The 21353-nt window shown below is 34.6% G+C and overlaps 2 protein-coding genes across 2 annotated transcripts in view; one reads left to right on the top strand and one right to left on the bottom strand.

Annotated features, from left to right (window-relative positions):
* LOC106878053 (transmembrane protein 131) overlaps positions 1 to 7618 on the top strand; it is a 63486-nt gene extending 55868 nt beyond the window's left edge. The window contains exons 35-38 of the mRNA XM_052970436.1: positions 1447 to 1583; positions 2812 to 2895; positions 2985 to 3100; positions 6246 to 7618. Coding sequence (XP_052826396.1) covers positions 1447 to 1583; positions 2812 to 2895; positions 2985 to 3100; positions 6246 to 6371 — 463 coding nt within the window. The 3' untranslated portion in view covers positions 6372 to 7618. The remainder of the gene's footprint in view (positions 1 to 1446; positions 1584 to 2811; positions 2896 to 2984; positions 3101 to 6245) is intronic.
* A 5052-nt stretch (positions 7619 to 12670) lies between these two features.
* LOC106878215 (tubulin alpha-1 chain) lies at positions 12671 to 18444 on the bottom strand. Its single transcript, XM_014927368.2, has 3 exons — positions 18210 to 18444; positions 14997 to 15219; positions 12671 to 13904 (listed from the first exon to the last, which is right to left on the bottom strand). The coding sequence occupies exons 1-3, from the start codon at positions 18210 to 18212 to the stop codon at positions 12769 to 12771; spliced, it is 1362 nt and encodes a 453-aa protein (XP_014782854.1). The 5' UTR covers positions 18213 to 18444; the 3' UTR covers positions 12671 to 12768.
* Positions 18445 to 21353: the final 2909 nt, after the last annotated feature.

Here is a 21353-nt window from a genome sequence, read left to right as displayed (position 1 = left end):
GCTGAAACGTGTTAACAACAAACAAGATAAGGACAAATATCCGTCAAATGTAGATAATGTACATAATTCCTCATCTCTTAAATATAGAACTGTCCCACATCCCTGTGATTACGTGTCAAGTACTTTACCTTTAAGCTAAGCTGCCCAGTAACTTAGGATTTATAAATCTAGCTTTATAAGACACTAACATTAAATTCAACTTACGATGAAAGTAAACAAAACAAAGTTTGCTTTAGAAGTGTTGAGATGTATTGAAAGATACAGAAATAATTTATTCTGAAATGCATGATAATGCTTATACAATAGCATGAACAAGATAAACTATCCATATATTGCATTTGAGAATAAATTATTTCTGTGTCTTTCAAATACATCTCAGCGCTTCTAAAGTAAACTTTGTTTCGTTTACTTTCATTGTAAGTTGAATTTAACGTTAGCATCTTATAAAGCTAGATTTATAAATCCAAAAATTGCAGAACAATTTGTGACTGTGCAGTTTAGCCTAAAGGTAAAGCACTTGACACATAATCACAGGGATGTGAGTTCAAGTCTCATGGCTGGCCAGTAACAAATTTTTCTGCAATATATGGATAGTTTATCCTGTTCATGCTATTGTATTAGCATTATCATGTTTTTGAGTATAAATTATTTCTGCATCTTTTCAATACATCTCAATGCTTCTAAAGCAAACTTTGTTTACTTTCATCGTAAATTGAGTTTAGAATTTGTTGGAATTAGAAAACAGTGTGTAATTTGATGGCTTACAATGCTAGATTAAATTTTCCTGACATCAGAATACAATATCTTAGTTGCTTACTTTCTTTAAACTTACGAGTTGCACTTATTTTATTTAGTTTTAAAAAATTCTAACTTCTTTCTACAAAATACTCCATTACTTTATTAGTGGTGCAATCTCAATTTGGAAAGCTACTATCTGAAAATAGGGAGAGTTGGTGGTAATGTTTGGTAGGTTCCCTATAGATCAAACCAATAAGAAAAGGCAAACTTAATGCTCATTGTAGGAAGATGTTGGGGATTTCCTTTGTAAACTGTAAACGGGCAGGCATGGCTGTGTGGTAAGAAGCTTGCTTCCCAACCACATGGTTCAGGGTTCAGTTCCACTGTGGTACATGGGCAAGAATCTATTATATCCTCAGGCTGACCAAAGCCTTGCGAGTGGATTTGGTAGACAGAAAATGAAAGATGCCAGTCATGTGTATGTGTGTCTGTATTTATCCCCCACTACCACTTGACAACCAGTGTTGGTATGTTTATGTCCCTGTAACTTAGCAGTTTGGCAAAAGAGAACAATAGAATAAGTACTAGGCTTTAAAAAAAGAGTCCTCAGGTCGATTTATTCAACTAAAATCCTTCATGGCAGTGATCCAGTCAAAGGACTAAAATAAAGTTTAACCTTTTTTATTTTTATTTATTTATTTTTTTCAGTTTCAGTCTTCCATCAATCCGGGAGAACCAAATCTCTTCTTCCCTCATTGACACTTCAATAGGGTCTGAGAACCAAGCAGCTCCTCAGTTTTCTTTGGACTCTTTCTCGTCCAATAACTCGATGTCTCCATCTGCTCGTAAGTACCTAGTTTCATACTACAACTATACTGTTGTGTATAAGTTGTTGTTTTTTTTAACCATAGCCTCAGGTCAATCCAAGCCTTGTGAATGAAATTGGGTTGAAGGAAACTGTAGAAACCTGTTGGAGAGAATGTACCGAAGTTTGGTCTTGTTACACTGATTTGGCTTGTGAATTATGCTGAGAGTATATGTCTGTGGAATACTCAGCCACTTACACGTTAAGATAGTTCACTTAGTCTAATAACTGAATGCTCCTTGTCAAAATTAACAGAGGCACTGTCATTTTAATTATAAGTTCACTGAAAATGATTCAATAGGTTAAAAGATGCTTGAGCACTTGGTGATGGTGATATTAAACTAGAGAGCATAGTTTGGCTATATTGTCATCCTATCACAAATGGAAGTCCAGTGTGTTGAACAATTCTAGTGCTGGTGTCACAAATGGAAAGGGATGGAGATATTTATTGAAATGAAGTTAATGAAAAATAAGCTTGTTGATCAAGTTATGTATGGATAGCTACAACTTGGTACATTGTACCACCAATTCCACACAGTTTGGAGCTACTACATTGACTGACTGGATGAAGTCTCTGAAAGTTTTGTCTTCATCCTTACCCTTCTGTAAATTTTCTCTCATTAATTTATTGACTAATTAGAGTAACTATTGCTATTTGAAATTCAATTTCTCTATAGTGTATATTTAATTTGAAGTACACTGATGTTGCATATAAAGGTTTCTCACTTTTATATTTGATTATAATACAAATTGTATAAGACAGATGGTTTCAGTTGCAGCAGTGAATGATTCTGTAGAAAATAATTTAAGCTTCTACATTAAAATCCTCATTGTGTCATGGAAATTGGATCAGAAGCTTTTATAGTCAAGAGAAAACTAAAAAATGATAAATAAAATTTTCTATGGAGTGGTTGGCATTAGGAAGAACATCCAACCATAATCAAGTCAAAATAGACTAAGGAACTTGGTGCTGCCCCTGGCCTTACCAGTTCCTGTCAAGCTGTCCAAGCCATGCCAGCACGAGAAATTGACATTAAATGATGATGGCCGGTTAAATCCTTCTCATATAATTAATTTTATGAAATCAATCATGGTTGAAATTTAAATGATGTTGATTATGTTCTCAAAAGTCAAGATATATATTTTGTACTTGCTCTCTCTATATCAACTAGTATCTTCTTGATTTGAAGAATGTTTTTCCTCTACAGCAAATTTTTACAATTGCAACCTGCTACAACCAGCAATGACAACCTCCTGCACTCAGGCTGAATCAGATTATAAAGTTAAAAGTGGTAAGTGTTACAATAGTTTTCATTTTAGGACCTTTTTTTTTTTTTTGTCCCCCTCCAGTTCTAACAGCATTATCTTTTTCATTTAATAGAAAACTGGCCCAACTTCTTGATGCAACAAAATTCTGTCCCTGAGACTCCTTGGAATTATTCTCCTTTGAGCTCTACCATGTGGACAACTCCAGGCAACTTACAGACTTCAAGTTTTGTAAGTATTCTATTCATGTTTCATGACTATATCTAATGCATATTTTTAATTTACAGTATATTGGAGATTGGGGAGCAGCTTAGTTAAATACCTCAAGTTTTTATATATATATATATATATATAACTATATATATATAGTTATACACACACACACATTCAAATTTTGTGTGTTAACAAAGTTCTTTAATGTTAGATTAGATTTAAACTTATAAAGTGGGAGGCTGACAACTTAAACTAGTTTGTTTGGCCTGTGCTGGTAACAATTGTACTCGTGATCAGTGTCAGTACTATCTTACCATGCCAGCATGGAAAACGGATGCTAAATGAGGATGATGATGAAACTGAGCTTTCTCAATTGGATTAAAACTAATCATTCCAAAGATCAATACTAAATTGTAAACTAGAAATTATTCCAAATTTTCTCAAGATCTGATTATGTGTCTGCCCAAGCAACAGATAAAAATTTTAACTGTCAATTTCCTAATGTAACCTTGATTTTTCTGTATGCATCATTAACATTTTCTTTCTCTCCAAAAATACACTAACCTCATTAATAATCCTTCTGTATTTAATAACCTAACAGGAAAACGCATTATGCCCTGCTCTTAACTTAGTGCTAGGGCAAGGTTGCAGTAGGAAAATTTAAGTTATCAGGCTGTTATAAATGCTAGTAACAACCTTATCCTCTCAAACTACATTATCATAACATATCTAAATGGTTAACCTCATCTACCATATCTCCATTTCTGTTAGCTACAAGATCTGGATATATTTTCTCAAGCAAATATTCAAAATAATTGTAGTTAGGAATAAGAAATATCGATATATCTACAGAAACCATTGAGTTGTTTAACTAAACCTTTTCCCTTTGGTATAAATCATTAAGAAAACTAAATGCATATGAAGATATAAATATGTATAGTCTAATAAAGGTGACACCTACCACTCACTGGGATATCCTGAATTTGTTTAACCCTTTAGAGTTCAGATTACTCTGTCGAGTGTCATGTTTATTTATTCACATTGTTTTGAATTGATAATACATTATCTTATAATTTTGAGATTTTGCTGATGGGATCATTTATATTTAGAATGATATTGTTGGGTTGGTGTGAGAGGCTAGATTTGGCCAGTTTCACCATAAAGCAGGTAGAATATTTTTGCCAGGTATGGCTAGTTTAAATGCTAAAGGGTCAAATATCCTCCTCACTATAGCAATATATGCATTATTAACAATAAAGCAAGCCGCCTCCTTTAATCTGTTATTATTTAAACATGTAAAAACCATTATACCTATGGAAAGCAGACATTAAACAAAGGGATAAAAACTTTCTACGGGTAATATATTTAATATATTAATAATCTTTACTAAACATTTAGCAATTTAGCAAAATACTTTAAATATACTTTTTTGTACCCTTTTCAAATCTAGATAAGTATACAGTGTAGAGAAATCGTACACATGCATAGTCTAAACTACTTTAATCAGTTGTAACTTACATAATTCATTACTGAAGCTAATGATCTAAAATAAGTTAACACTTGAAAATTAGAGAAAATTACTTTTGCAGTACATACATGCATAGGTGCAGGTGTGGCCGTGTAATAAGTTTGCTTCCCCAACCACATGGTACAAAATAAGTGTCTTCTACTATAGTCCCAGACTGAACAGTCTTGTGAGTGGATTTGGTAAATGGAAACTGAAAGAAGCCCATCATAAACACGTGTGTGTGTGTACCTTTTTGCTTGTTTCTCACCACTTCTTGACAACTAGTGTTGGTTTGTTTACATCCCTGTAATTTGATTCAGCAAAAATTGACTAGAATAAGCACCAAGCTTAAAAAAACAAAATTAGTCCTGGGGCCAATTTGTTTGAGTAAAAGAATCATTCAAGGCTGTACCCAAATATGAGTACAGTCTAACAACAGAAATAAGAAAAAGATGCATCTTATAATGTTATTACCAGTTCAAATATGCATGTGGCATGTTTGGACTACCCTGCTCTGTAATATATCTTGTTTCAGTCATTAGACAGTGACTATGCTGGAGCACCACATTGAAGAAATTTATGTTGAAAGTATCGACCCTGGTACTTATTCTATCAATCTCTTGCTAAACCACTAAGTTATGAGGATGTAAAGACACACACACACACACTTCTTTCAGTTTCTGTTTAACAAATCTACTCACAAAGCTTTGGTTGGCCCAGGGCTATAATAGACATTTGTCCCAGGTGCCACACAGTGGGACTGAATCTAGAACCATGTGGTGGGGAAGCAAACTTCTTACTATACAGCCAGTCTGTATCTATCCACAAATCCACATTTTCTTTTTTATACAGCTGAAAAAATGTTCATTTAAATTTACTATAGGTTAATTTTGCAGATCATCAAATTGTACTGAGGAGCACTGAATCAGGACCACAATTGTAGAGAAATCTGTTAACTATACAATAACAATAACAAAACACAATTATATTGTAGACATAACTATGTTTTGTTATTGAAAGTAACACCCGTGTAATCTGATCAATTGATTTTTCATGATTGATCAATCCAGTGCAGTTATATATACCGGAAGTAAATTCCATCCTAATTCTGCTTAAGTGGACTGGACTGTTGAATAGCACAATGCTAGTGTGCTCATGTGGAGGCGCAATGGCCCAGTGGTTAGGGCAGCGGACTCGCGGTCATAGGATCGTGGTTTCAATTCACAGACCGGGCGTTGTGAGTGTTTATTGAGCGAAAACACCTAAAGCTCCACGAGGCTCCGGCAGGGGATGGTGGCGAACCCTGCTGTACTCTTTCACCACAACTTTCTCTCACTCTTACTTCCTGTTTCTGTTGTGCCTGTAATTCAAAGGGTCAGCCTTGTCACACTGTGTCACGCTGAATATCCCCGAGAACTACGTTAAGGGTACACGTGTCTGCGGAGTGCTCAGCCACTTGCACATTAATTTCACGAGCAGGCTGTTCCATTGATTGGATCAACTGGAACCCTCGACGGAGTGCCAAGTGTGCTCATTTCCATTAATGAAGTTTAAAATTATCAGTCTCCTTTCCAAATAATTAATTATTGCTTCCTAATACTGAAGCTATTCTTTTAAATTCTGTTTTTATTTACTAACAATTTTTTTTTTCTACAGGAGACTCTGCCATCAACCAGTACATATGACCCTTTCAGTCCAATGGCTCGCATTTGGGGTCCACCTCGTTCATCCTCTGGCACCAACTTTGACTGGAATGTCCCTCACAATCATCTGAAGGATTAAAACAAAAATATGCTTTATATATTGGAAGGTTTTTCTGTTTGTTTTTTTGTTTAAGCAGTCAATTGCAGCCGTTTTATTTTTGTTCTTCTCTCCTTTATTTATTAATTTTTTTTTCCTAGAAGCTGCATTTATTGCAGCTTATCAAACCAGGTTTCATTGCATTGCTACCAATGCATTTCTCTTATCTAAGTAAACAACGGCTTATCTTTTTCCCTGGCTCTTTAAAATTTCAGCAGTTTTCTCAAGATTCGCTTTGGATCTACTTCCTACTCACACTAGCTTATGATATTCTATCTCTCTCTCTCCTTCTATGGTCTCTTCCTCTTTCTGTCTCATTTCTCTTCTATCTATCTCAATCTCCTGTCACTCTTATGCACTTCATGTTAATTAAAATTGGTTAAATTTATCTTTACTAGAAATGTGACTTAGACCAGATGTTTAATGCCAGGCTGACAACTGTACCACTTGCACCCTTACTGATCAACTAAATTATAGATTTTATTTTTTAAATTATTTAACAAAGACACTTTTTCAAAATCTAGGGTTTGCTCAAATTGTAAAGAAAACTTTTTTTTTCTTTTATAAATTCTCCACACTGCCAGCTTTCTGTAATTTTTATTTTTTTATTTCCATCCCGAGATATGAAAAATCCCTAAGTTATGCCACTATCCCCACCAATATTTACTAACCTTAAGAATGTTCTTGCTTTCAGTGGGCAAAAAACAGGAATGATAACCAGAATTAACTTTCAGACCTTTACTCCAGGCCTTCCATCTTGTTACCTTAATAACATAGAAACTCTCAATATTTGACTAACTTTGGTGGTAAGGGCCTACAATCTTCTAGTCACTTATTATTCCTCTTTTTATTCCCCCTCCCCACAAAAGCTTTTCTCTTTTTTCTGTTCTGTTCATTTCCACGTTTGTGTTTCATGCGCGGAGCAAAGCTGGCAGCTTATGTTCTCTTGCACTTTTCAGTCAAATTTCTGGTCTCTCTTGTGCCCCACCCACAAAGTTCCTCTACTCATACAATTTGCCTGGAGTTCCCTGTTGACTAGAAAGCATCTCCCACCCATAAAAAACCCAACTCAGATGATAAAACTATAAAGAAAGCAGTTTTAAAATGGATCAGCTCTTCTGGCCTATCAAGTAGTGCCCTCAGCCAGATCACATGCCAACAGCAATTTGAGAAAAGTAAATTTAAGAAAAAAAACAATAAATAAATTGTTTTAAATTTTTTTTACCGCAGATTGTCTTTTGTTTTTATTTTTCTCAATGTGTTTTCATTTCTTCTTTAACCATCAATCTGGTTGGTTTTTATGATGACTTCTCTTTTGATTGAGGAGTTCCTTATGTTCATATCATGCCAAGACAAATCATCTCTTCCAACCTCTTCATGACTGTAGACACAAGCTCCATTTGTTGAAAACATCAACTCCAAGGATTCCTGTAACCAATACCATGATCATAAATTTTGGACTTTTTTGTCTATATGAATCACTCAAATCTTGTTTCCATAATGAAACATTTAGCAAATACTAAAATTGTATTTGTGATTATCTCTAGCATTAATCTAAGTCCACTCCCATGATATTCCATACAAACAAAGCTCTTGCTGACAATGTCAATTGCTTCAAGTTCACCACAAAAGCATATCTAAGTTGTTTGATAGATTGCATTATTATAACTTTGATTGAAAATAATAGTAACAGGAAGAGCATCCAACTGCAGAAAAGTCTTCTCCAATATTCTTTCATTTGAGTATAGGAAATGTAAGCCAACATGGCTGTGTGGTCAGAAGCTTGCTTCCCAACCACAATTCTAGGTTCAGTCCAACTGCATGGCACCTTGGGCAAGTCTTCTATTATAGCCTCAGGCCAACCAAAGCCTCTGGTAGACAGAAACTGAAAGAATCCCATCGTGTGTGTTTTTGTATGTTTGTCCCTCACCCTTTCATAACCAGTGTTGGCATGTTTATGTCCCCATAACTTGGCAACCAGTGGAATAAGTACCAGGCTTTAAAAAAAAAAGTACTACGGTCAATTGATTTGACTAAAAATTCTTCAAGGTGATGTCCCAGTATAGCAACTGCCTAATGACTGAACCAAAAGATAGAAAAGTTGAAATGATCAGTTACTCCTTTGCTGAGGGTGAAACATACCCATCATGCAAAATAAAGAACACTGTCTGGCCAAAAAGTTAGAACATCCATTATACTCTCAGAGTGGTTGGCGTTAGGAAGGGCATCCAGCTGTAGAAACTCTGCCAAATCAGATTGGAGCCTGGTGTCACCTCCTGGTCCACCAGTCCCGTCAAATCGTCCAACCCATGTTAGCATGGAAAGCGGACGTTAAACAATGATGTTGATGATCCAGTTTCTACTTCCAAACGTTGTCATATAAAACTAGTTTTATTTTGATAAATACTTCACTATGGGATTACATTAATGAACTCAAACAAGACTGTTTGGAATAAGTGTTTGGCAATAATGACATCAATACAATTTGGAGAAATACTGCAGTTCTTGATTTGACTGAAGCTTGGTTAAGATGCCTTTTGGCCAGTGCTAGGACAAAGTTCAAAGATTCCAATAGTAAATAATTATCTCACCTCTAAAGCAGTTGAGAGTATTAAGGCTGTGGTACTGTGCCCCTAAAGTGATTGGGGAAAACAGCAATCTGAAGATGATCTCATACAAATGCTGTTAATTGAATGACTTAAATTCTGCATATTGCTCTGAAATATTGGTTTCAAATTTTGCTACCAGGCCAGCAATGTTAGGGGAGGGTATAAATTTTGATTACATCAACCCCTATGCTCAACAGGTACTCATTTTATTGACTCCCAAAAGGATGAAAGGCTTAGTTGACCTTGGCAGAATTTGATCATAGTGTAAGAACAAGCAAAATGCTGCTCAGCATTTTCCCCTGGTGCAGTAATGATTCTTCCAGCTCACCACCTTACTTTGATGAAACATTAAAACATGAAGTTTCAGGAAATGATGCCACTAGTTTGTGTTAAACATATTGAGCAGTTTTAAATGATTTTAATTTAGCTCCACAAAATATACCTGCTCCTGATTCAATGTAAGTGGTTAAGCAATCTTGAACAGAATTCACTAGTCAAATCAACATTACAAGCCTGTATCTTTTTGAATTGTATATACAATCCACTTGATATACTGTTTCCATGCATCTAATTTGACATAAGGTTATAGAAAATGCCATTTGCCCAAAATACCATGCAGTGACATTGTACCAAGACCTTGAGAAGAAAACTATGCAAGACGGATGTTAAATATGTAGACAAGTTAGAAAAGAGTCGCATGCAAATTTTGTGATTATACTCAAAATGGTTTGGAAAGATGCACAGTACCTGTAAACATCTTGTCTGTCTGTCTGCCTGCCCTTTTCTCAGAAGACACTTGAGAAAAGAGCATGAAATTGGTGCTAATGCAAGTAGTGATTAGGAATGTTCAAGTGCAAATAATGGCTTAATGAAGAGTTGAATCAAGAAGTAGGCTTCTTCCAGCTTTTTTTTTTTTTTACTACTACAATGTACCTAGAGATTTTAAGATTTAAGCTGATATTTCAGGATATTTTTTGTGGAGGGGAAAAGTACTGTTTATAATTTCTTCACTATTTTGGAAGAAACTTGTTATATTCTTTGAGAGTAACCCAGTAATTAAGGTAATAGAGCTAAAGGATTTTTTACCAGAACTAGATCTTGCTCTCCAGAAATCAGTTAAGTTCAAACTAATTTATCTTTTACCTATGAAACTTCAATGCAATGTTAATTGAAACCCTTCACTAAATGCTAGGAAAATAAGCCTACCACAATGTTACAACAGAGAAGAAAGACACAGAATAAAGATATTTTGAAGTTTGTAAAATGAATGTCAATAATTATAAAATATTCTTGGAGAAAATTACATCACAGCTACATGTGAGCCTTAAATTATAACTGCACTATGATTTGATGAGATTTTGGCCTAAGAGTGTCCAATGGGATATCACTCATGGATTATATTTGGGCCTATAATTTCAGCATCTATGTAATTGTTACTAGTTAACTATCTTGAGCTTTGGGATCAACTAAGACAAATAAAAGGCTGACTATTGGTTTGACCATTCTTTCCAATTAAGTGCCATGATTATTTTAACCAACACTTTAATTGTAGCTAGGAAATGCAGCAAGTGATTTATGCAGTTATATCTGAAAATCATGGAACTAATTTTTTAAAATTAAAACACTAAAACAGTCCTTCTTAAGCATTTGGTCACAATGAGCTAAACAAGTGCCCAATTCAAATCTTTTTATGAAAATCTTATTCAGCAAACCTGATTAATTAGTCTTTGAGTTAGAATAAAATACTCAAAATCTTGTAATTTAGTATTTGACCAAAGTTTTTTTTTTTTCTGTACATGCTAGACCTGGAAGGGGCAGTGCTTAGTCTTTGCAAAGCCCTTCTGAGATCAGTGTTCAACTTAATTTGTTGCAAATTGGTACAGCTAAGAAAGATATGAACAAAGAAAGCTTTTAAGGGGATTGACAGAGTCTGAGTGTAGTGATTAGTGCAGAGCTTGAACATAAGAGGAGTGAAGAGAGAAGGGATTTAGGAGTGCCTGAGTGGAGGGACCACAAGTCCAACCAGTGTTGAAGAGGTAGAAAAATCAGAAAGGAGCAACCATGTCAGTGGGCTAGAGAATGTTTATGAATTTATGCCAACCAGTTAAGTGGCCTTTCACTGGTAAAGTCTAGGATGTGTGTGCAGTGATAGCATAATTCTATATACAAGCAATATACTATAGTGGATCTGGAGACTGAAATATGTTTGACCCTGTGAATAGACAAACTGATCTTTGGCACGTGGTCTTAGTTATGCTAAGAATTTCACAAGATCCTTAGAGATAATGATGCCTAACATTTGCAAACTTCAAAGACTGTAATTGTGTACTGTTCATGTTCAAGGTTGGTGTGGTGCAATCTTTTTAATATAGAGCTTTTTTATCGAAAGAGACAAGATTAGCATAGGTCTTATTGAGGTCTCTGTTCATGTAATTATTGCAGATGTGGATAAGGAAAATGAAGAGAATAACATATGTAAAGGAATGGGCATTTTTGAACATGACAGTAGATAGATTATTGATGTGCAGAAGATAAGGAAGACAAAACCAAGTCCTGCACACAATAGTATTGGTCGTATTTACCAACATATATACAATAGCGCAATCTAATAGGATGCTACCAATACAAGAAATGGAGTCCAATAGAAGGATAGTTTTGAAAAATTTGCTTGGCAGACTCAAAAGCTTTTATGCTGAAGGCAACATTGTTTTTACCAAATTTCATGAGATGATAGTTATAGGCAATATAATGTACACCTCCAGTAGATCTAGCTTTTCAAAAACCTTACAAATGGTCATTAAAGAGAAAAATTCGAAGGATTGTTAATGGGTGTTACCATTAGCTATGAAATATTGGAAATAAATGCAATAGGAAAATTGTTGGTAGAGTTTGCCTTTCTTGGTAGCAGGATATGATCATGTAGAAAGTGAGTTTGAAGAGTTTTGTACTAACACTGCATTCCTGAAGAAGCTCAAGGGGTGCAATGTTTAACTGTAAAAAAGACAGCACAGTACTTAGGACTTCATTATCTAATGTGTCATTTTTGTTTAAGACAATACAGGGAGATTTGGCCGCTATATTCTAGCAAGCCAAATTATCAGAGCTTGTGGCAATGTTAAGATAATGGTCATCACATATATTGCTACACCAGTCCCTCTTTAGCAAAATGACGAAATATTTACGCATAGTGTTAATATTATGTAGCAGTATGTTAAAATCGATTTTTATTTTATCAAAGTAATACAACCAAACATAGTTGGGACACAAAATAGGAATAAGAATATGCAATACAACCAAATACTTTTTTTAGTTTCAAGGAGGAGAAAGATAGTTTTTTTTTTTTTTTTTTTTTTTTTTTTTTTTTTTTGCAAGTCAGAGGTACTAATATTTTTCAACTGAATGGAACAATTAATACAGTTCAAAAATAAAATACATGATTTTTTTAAAAATTGAATTTCTGTTAAGAAAATAAAAATTTAAAATATTCTTTGCAGTCTTTAAAAATCTTTCAGAAATGTAATTTTCTAATTTTAAAATCTTCCCGTAATAATCTGTCATGCAACAGTTAAAATTTCAAAGATTATGATTTTTGTTTCAGAATTATTTTAAAATACACCAAATTCAGCAAACATTTTCACTGAAATAGAAAGTAGCAACAATCAAGGCTTAAGCTGAACAAGTTGGAAAATATTTTAATAAAATTTTCAATCCATAAACTCAAAGTATGGGGGATATGTAAGAAATACTTTTAACATTCAACATTTCTGCTTTTAGAACTCTTCTTCCTCTTCTCCTTCTTCACCTCCCATGTCTCCTGAGTCAACTCCAACCTCTTCATAATCTTTTTCCAAAGCTGCAAGATCTTCTCTAGCTTCTGAAAATTCACCTTCTTCCATACCTTCACCTACATACCAATGAACAAAAGCTCTCTTAGCGTACATGAGATCAAACTTATGGTCAAGCCGTGCCCAGGCCTCAGCAATAGCTGTTGTATTACTTAACATGCACACAGCTCTATGAACTTTAGCCAAATCACCTCCAGGAACAACAGTTGGGGGCTGGTAATTAATGCCAACTTTAAATCCTGTTGGACACCAGTCAACAAACCTAATAGTCCTTTTGGTTTTGATTGTAGCTATGGCTGCATTCACATCTTTAGGCACAGCATCTCCACGGTAGAGCATGCAGCAAGCCATATATTTACCATGACGAGGATCACATTTTACCATTTGGTTAGACGGTTCAAAACAAGCTGTAGTGATCTCTGCAACTGTCAGTTGTTCATGATAGGCTTTCTCAGCTGATATGATAGGGGAATATGTAACTAGGGGAAAGTGAATTCTTGGATATGGCACTAAATTAGTTTGGAATTCAGTCAGATCAACATTTAAAGCCCCGTCAAAACGTAGAGATGCTGTGATAGAACTGACAACCTGAGCAACTAATCTATTCAGGTTGGTGTAAGTGGGACGTTCAATATCTAAATTACGTCGACATATGTCATATATGGCTTCATTATCCACCATAAAAGCGCAGTCAGAGTGTTCCAACGTTGTGTGAGTAGTAAGGATAGAATTGTAAGGTTCAACAACAGCAGTCGCAATCTGCGGAGCAGGATAGATGGAAAACTCTAGTTTTGACTTCTTACCATAGTCTACACTTAGTCGTTCCATCAGAAGTGAGGTGAAACCACTACCAGTACCACCCCCGAAACTGTGGAAGATTAGAAAACCTTGAAGACCACTACATTGATCAGCTAGCTTACGAATTCTATCCAAAACCAAGTCCACAATTTCTTTCCCAATTGTATAATGGCCTCTGGCATAATTATTGGCAGCATCTTCTTTGCCGGTAATAAGCTGCTCTGGATGAAACAATTGTCTGTATGTACCAGTACGAACTTCATCTGAAAAAGAAAAATTGATAAGTTAGTCATAAAAACTTCTTCTAAAGAGAAAAACAAAATAAATAATAAGGATCATTTCAAAGCAGATGTAAGTAATAAAGTTGCCAGTAAATGATACTTGACTCTCAGTTGACAATTTGTGTGCTCATATCCCTACAAAATCCATAGGATGAGGAAATTGTGAAACACCTCATTGGACTCATACTTCGTTGAGAAGGAAAAGCAAATGTTGACAATGGAAAAAAGCTCTTTCATTTAAATAGTGTGGAATAAAAACATTTCTATCAGCAAAAAAATGAAACAAAAGCTTCCAAGTTATGGTTAATGTGCTAGTGCAAGGTAAAAGAGAAATACATCATAATTATGACACCAAGTTAAATGCACCACAGAAGTAGCTTTGTCCTATCCTACGTTCTTATTCAAATCCCCTCTATAATCAGCTTTGCTTTTCTTTTCTCTCTCTAGTTGAGGTTATCAGATTTAATGAATGTCTTAATCATGTTCCTGATCAGAAAGAATCATAATCACCATTATTACGATATTACAATAAGTTTTTGGTGAATTCCTTGATTGCATTCTCACAACAAATTGCGCAAGTGTTTTTTTTTTTATATCCTTAGATTGACTCCTACTCTGAGTGGAATTTGGGTAATGAAATCTACAGAAGCTTCTTATATGTGTATGTATGCATGTAAATGTTTTGATTTAAGTTGGTGCCTTCAAAATCTTGTGATATATTCTTTAAAGATTATATAAACAACCGCTTGTAACACTTGCCGTTTTAAATTCAATGGATCCGTAATTAGCCTGTTGAAACCCTGAAGCCAATAAAGCTACTACAGTTCATAAATATGAAATACCTAAAAACTTCAGAAACCTGGATTGGTACCTTTACCTGTTACGGCAAAGCTTGAGTAGATTTTGCCTTTTATCATTTCAGTTTGATTCCATAGTGAAGTTGTTGGGACGTGCATGAGCTCTATATTCTATAACATTTAATGAAAACAACTACCTCAGCAACTTAAATCCTGTCCTTATTCTAAGTGAACTTGTCCATCATCCGCCTAATAGGAGGTAATGGACTGTACTTACCAACTACAGTAGGTTCAAGATCTACAAGCACGGCCCTGGGGACATGCTTTCCAGCTCCCGTTTCACTGAAGAACGTATTGAACGAATCATCTCCGCCACCAATACTCTTGTCAGATGGCATCTGTCCGTCGGGTTGGATACCATGTTCTAAGCAGTACAGTTCCCAGCAGGCATTACCCATCTGTACACCTGCCTGGCCCACATGAACACTGATGCATTCACGCTATAAGTGTAAAAAATGTTTAAGCAATTAAAAACAATAAAAAAAAAAACTCACTTCATATGACTGAAACATCACTTTGTTTTCACTAATTCATGGTCTTCTTGAGTGGGATGATTTCATCTACCCAGTCTACCGCCATGATTGGAATAGTTGTTCTATCCATATATGGTTTCAATACAACACAACGCTGGTAACAAGGTAATGTTTACGTATGCATCCATTCACTCGTTAGTTATTGTTTGATGTTTGTTGACATTGCTTCTTTGACACTTTACCAGCGTCCAGAATATCTAACGGTCAGCGTTGGTCCTAACGATCCCTCTTGCCTTATTTGACTTTATTTTTAACACGTACAACAGATGAGTAAGATACATAGAGAAATATAAACACGTAAGATATAGAGGCAGAAATGACATCTGACGCTTAAAACCTTAAGATGATTTTCTTGAAATATATAATCTAATACGTAATAATTATGGCGATCTTTCGGATAAAGTCTATCAAAAGAGAAACTGTTTGACAATTTCCGTAAACAATATACCGTTAATTTTTTTTTTTTTTTTTTAACCTAAATCGCTTGTACTTTTTGTGTATGTATATTTGCGTGTTATACATACACTAAACACATAAATACACAAAAAATACAAACAAGCGATTCAGCTGAAAAACTTTTTTTTACAGATATTGTCGAAATAGTTTCTTTTGATAGAGCGGTTTATCTCAAACGAAAACATTTGAATTTTTCTGTAAAATTTGAATAAATATATAACACCTATCTTAATCGTTCCCTAAATTTAAATGTACGATTTCTGTAGCTATATTTGTTACATAATAAATGAAGTGAAAAATAATTTAAAACTAAAACTGCGATGAAAGCAAAGAAAACTGTACAGGTTTAAATTATTTCGCAATAAAGCTCCTATGAAATATATGTAAAACAACTTTCATTATTTGCTTCCTTTTTTTCCAATTTTTGGCGCGCATAGCCTATTTTTTGTGCATGAACAATTTCTTAGGTCCAAGAAATTCTCTCACAGATCACCAATTTGTATTGGTAGGTATAGAAATCTGACTTTTGATCTCATATACTTTACTGGTAGTATCTTGATGTCTGAAAAAAACACACCAGTTAGACTCTCGAATATCCCGACCACATAACCATACTTCCTTTCATTGGGGGCACTATCTTTAATTAGAAAGTGTTTCACCCAGAAAATGTTTTCTATTTATCGTTCTAGAAAGTTTAGACGATTCTAAGCAAAACCATTTGGCGAAGGAAAAAGAATACGCACACCACCCGTTTTCGGCGGTTAATGTAAGGGTTACGCCGAAAACGGGTGGTGTGCGTATCCTTTACCCCCGCCAACCACTTTTTGGAAAAGCCATTACAATTAATCACATAAGCCAAATGAATTGTGTAAGGAAGGTGAACCCCTAACTGATTTATGTATTGCATGAAGATGTCCAGCAACTAGGAGCGATTCAATGCACGTGAGTGACCAAAAAGTGACATCAATTATCAATGTCAAAATTTTCCTACATTTTTCATGTAGCAAAATTTCTGCCACATCCAGTAAGTTGCAGAAATATTTTCATTTAATACACCAATTAATTAAACTGAATTACAAGTAAAAATATGTTCCCTTGACAGATTCGATTTCAGTTCTTTTAAACTTCACATTTCAGATTGTTCAAATACCTGCTAAATCCTAAACTGCATAGTGCGATGATTAACATTTGACTCAATTGAAATTATGAAAACAGACTATTTCCCACAGTATAGTTAGGTATTTGGCTCCTTTGCTATTTGAATTGATTCCTAGAATGAGTATCTGGTTTCATTAATATACTTTCATTCATAATACCGGCTAGCCTGCTAGACCGCCATAGAAATATCTTGTTTGTGGCGGGAGTTCACTAAGATAGAACATTCTCAGTTACATAATGTCCTTGAGAAAAGCGCATTTAAAAGATCAAGTGACTTCGTTGGAAGATTTGAAGGCAAGAAACATCTAAATATGATTGAATTAATCCACAGGAACAAAAGGCGGGAATAGACGTTTGTTTTTTTATCAGTAATATTTGTAATATTATCAGTATAAAGGCAGCGAGCTAGTAGAATCGTCAGCACGCTGGACAAAATGCTTAGCGACATTTCGTCCGTCATCACGTTCTGAGTTCAAATTCCGATTTACTTTGTTTTTCATTCTTTCGGAGTCGATAAAATAAGTACTAGTTGAAGACTAGGGTTGGTGTAACCGACCTTACCCCAGCTTTCGAAATTGCTGGCCTTGTGCTAAAATTCGAAACCAATATTATTATCAGTACAATTGCTTCCGATAAAATTTCTAAGCAAATTTTGATTCATTGATATATTTTGTATCGAAATAATTAGGATTTACACAAAACAGTTGACTAGTCTTAAGAGTTAAGAAAACATCCAAATCAAGTAGCTCGTGGAATTAAAATAGAAAATAACGCTTATACAAGTCTTAATTCATAGAGAAAATCGTTTCTTCAATAATTTAGATAAATTCATTTAAGAACTGGGTCCATAATTAATATTACTAAATAACCAAGCATCCCAATAAGTTTACTTCCTTGGTGTCAGAGTTTAAATTTTGAAGCTCTGTCATTGCTCACTCAACTTATTGAATGTGATCACAAATCGAATATATTCGTGAAGATTCTTTTGAATATCTAAATACTTTTTAACATAAAATCTTCATTTTACAATACACTTTTGAATATATTATATTTATTTAGTCTAAAATTGCTTTATTTTAAATGTTTCTTGTTGACCATTGTCAAGTCAATAGAACTGGAGGACGTAGTTCTTAAAATATTTGACGGTTCCGATTCAATGAAAATTATATTCTTTCAAAAAACGAGACAAGAAATGAAAACAAACAAATCTTTTAAAAATGAAGGGTTTCAATCAGAGGTAATAAGGTTCAATAAATGGGGGAAAAAAAGAGCAAACCGCTTACCATGATGGTGACACGTGCGTGCAACGAAGAGAGGAGAAAAGTTCAGATTTGGGGGGAAAGGAAATATCGCGCCACAAAAACAACCAATAAGTTGGTAACCGTGTGGGTGAAAAGTCAAAACAAGAGATGGCGTAATCTGTGGACAGCAGAGTTGGACAACGGTCGTCTGATTACAAAACTGACTAATCACAACTAACCAATCAAAAAAGCCGATGACTGTTGAACGGTTTCAAACAAACTAGTTGGGAACGCTGGATCAATTGCCAAGCGTCCAATGAAAACGTCTCTCTGAATTACTCAATTGCACCAAGTTAGGCTTTTTGTCGTTGTTTAGCCCCAGGTCAGCCCTGCTGGAGCAGATTTATGCTCAAAGGCGTTCCGGCCAAGGCTATCCCACATTTTTTTTTTAGTCTTAGGGTATGCAGGACCACATTATCCAATATATCCTCCTTTTTTTTCGTAAAACAGTGTGATTTGAGATAAATTTGGCTGTTATTTCTAGCAAACCGATTAACTTGATTTTGTTACATTTTGTAATTACTTGTTTCCATTGTTCAGAAGCTGTTCTGACCTAAATTGGTCTAAAGATTTCAGTCTTCTTTGATAGAAAAAAAAATGCTTATAAAGATAAAGGTAACAGCAATTGTCTTGGTGATAATTTATTGAAATTAAAGATCGATACTTTTAAATGTTTAATAATTTATATATATAAACTATTAACCATTTAAATGTATCGATCTACAACAAATTAAAACAGGTTGCAATTCAATTCTAATTCATAATAAAAGTTGGAACTTTCATATTTTTGGGTGGGTTTTGTGTAAATCTAATGAAAATCATTGTATTCATTATTTGCATTTCTCTGCAATTTAATTTCTTGAAATAAATGTACGCATACACTCTGTGTGGACACACATACACGAGAATAAACTGACAATATTGTATGTGAATATTTATACACACATACATTTCAAAAATTTGGTTGTATTTCATGTCATGTCAGCGTCTTTTTGCTTTTACCAATTGAAATGATAAAATGAGGGCATGGACAACAATTGGGTATTTTAAAAAAACATTGATTTGAAGTTAGCAAGAACTTAGAGAAGGAACATGTGTGTGTGTACCAGTAATTCGAAGGCACAACCTTAACGAGCTGTCGCGCTGAGTTTGCCTCAACATTACGTTAAGGACGTATGATATATAGCTACCTATATACATATAATATAATAGGTTCCGTTAATGGAACAACTAGAAACCATATTCGTTGGGACTGACGCGAGGTCCATTTATTGATTTGTACATTAGTAAAATTTAAAAAATAAAAATAAAGGTGAAGTGGATGGATCTCTGTTTAGAGATGTGTATTTCAGTTGACCGATGAACTGAACTAATTGTTAAATTGGCATATGAATGGGCGAGTTTTCCATTGGCAATTGTACCCTTAGCATATTTTTCTTGAAGAATCAACGCGGCACAGTGTAAATGACTGACTCTTCAGTTGACTTTATTCCATCTGGCAGGCTTTAAGGCTTCTACCGACCAGAACTTAATATTTGCGTCGATCACTTGCTCAAGATGCTTCAATGGGATCGAACCTGGTACTTCCTGATTGTGAAAAAAACTTCTTAACCAGTCGGTTGTGTCTGCGTTTATGCAAATTTTCCTCAATTTTATGGTTAGATATAATATAAAAGGATAAATAGCTCAAATGGGAAAGCTGAAATAACTATTTCGTTTTAGTCCTTTGACATTTGGGATTAAAATCCTGGTGAGGTTGACTTTATTTTCATCTCTGGGTTTGATAAAGGTAATTTTAAAGGACTTTATTTTCATCTCTGGGTTTGTACTAAGGTCATTTTAATCAATTGTACCCCTTAACTACAAAAAGGTGGCTTTGTGCCAATTTGCTGTTGAATCAACATTTTAAAATGTATTACTAGATCTCAATATAATCGATATGACAGCTATGTATATCTGTAGAACTGTAATCATTTGCCTTCACTTGAATCGGCCTACTCCTGAAAATATCACTTTAACTAAAGGTTCGATGACCAAACAAATTATTGCTTATAAGAGAAAAATCGTAGTGATAGCATTTTCAATTTCCCTTTTCTCTTCTAGTGTTATTGGGATGGTCTAACACAAAAAGTATTAGATGTCAATACCGATATGAACAACTATGTAGATTCTTAGACACCTTTAATTTGCAGGGCAAGCCCTCTAAAATTAATGAGGCCGACAAACTTACTTTCGCACAAATCACACTGTAATAAAAAGTTATGTGAACTAATGTTTTCACTCAAACAAAAATCGGCGAAAGTAAAGAATACGTACACCCGGTGATTAGGGTTAGGATTTTTGTTACGCTGAAAACGGGTGGTGTACGTATTCTTTACCTCCGCCCCAAAATCTGCATATTGGCTATGATAGCTAAAAATTAGTTGTTAAATACATTATCAGTTTATACATTTTATGTAAAGTTGAATGTCAACTTAGTCATTACTTAGTGCATTAATGAAATTACACACATAAAGTCAGAGAAAGAAAGAATAGTTTGCATTTTTATCCCAATACAGCGAAAACCAAAATGAATTTTTTAAAGAAATCCATCGGAACCAATCTGAGATCAATCATAAAATATGCCTCATATCAAATATTCTGAGAATATTAATACTCAGATTAGCAAACTGGACAAAAAGCTTAGAGGCATTTCGTTCGTCTGTACGTTTTGAGTTCGAATTCCGCCGAGGTCGACTTTGCCTTTCATCCTTTCGCGGTCGATGAAATAAGTACCAGTCAAGCACTGGAGTCGATGTAACCGACTTAGCCCCTTCCCCGAAACTGCTGGCCTTGTGCCAAAATTTGAAACCAATATTAATACTCAGAACTGAAGTATGAACTTCCTTTGGTTGTTTTCATTTTATTTTACAACTAGATTATTGAAGTTATTCATAACATGAATTGACTTTATTGTTCTTTTCTAAAGTTTAAATTTTGAATTTCGAGAACATTGTAAAAGTGGTAAACTAGAACTTTTATCTTTTTTAACAGTTACATTCATAACTATTTATTAAAAGGCTGTAAACACGTGGACGCACGCACACGTACGTACATATAAACATATCTCCTAACATACGTAAACGC

The sequence above is a fragment of the Octopus bimaculoides genome, chromosome 1 (assembly GCF_001194135.2).
Source record: "Octopus bimaculoides isolate UCB-OBI-ISO-001 chromosome 1, ASM119413v2, whole genome shotgun sequence".
NCBI classification, from domain to species: Eukaryota; Metazoa; Mollusca; class Cephalopoda; order Octopoda; family Octopodidae; genus Octopus; species Octopus bimaculoides.
Note: the sequence above shows the minus strand (reverse complement) of the source record. Positions and strands in the feature narration are given on the sequence as shown.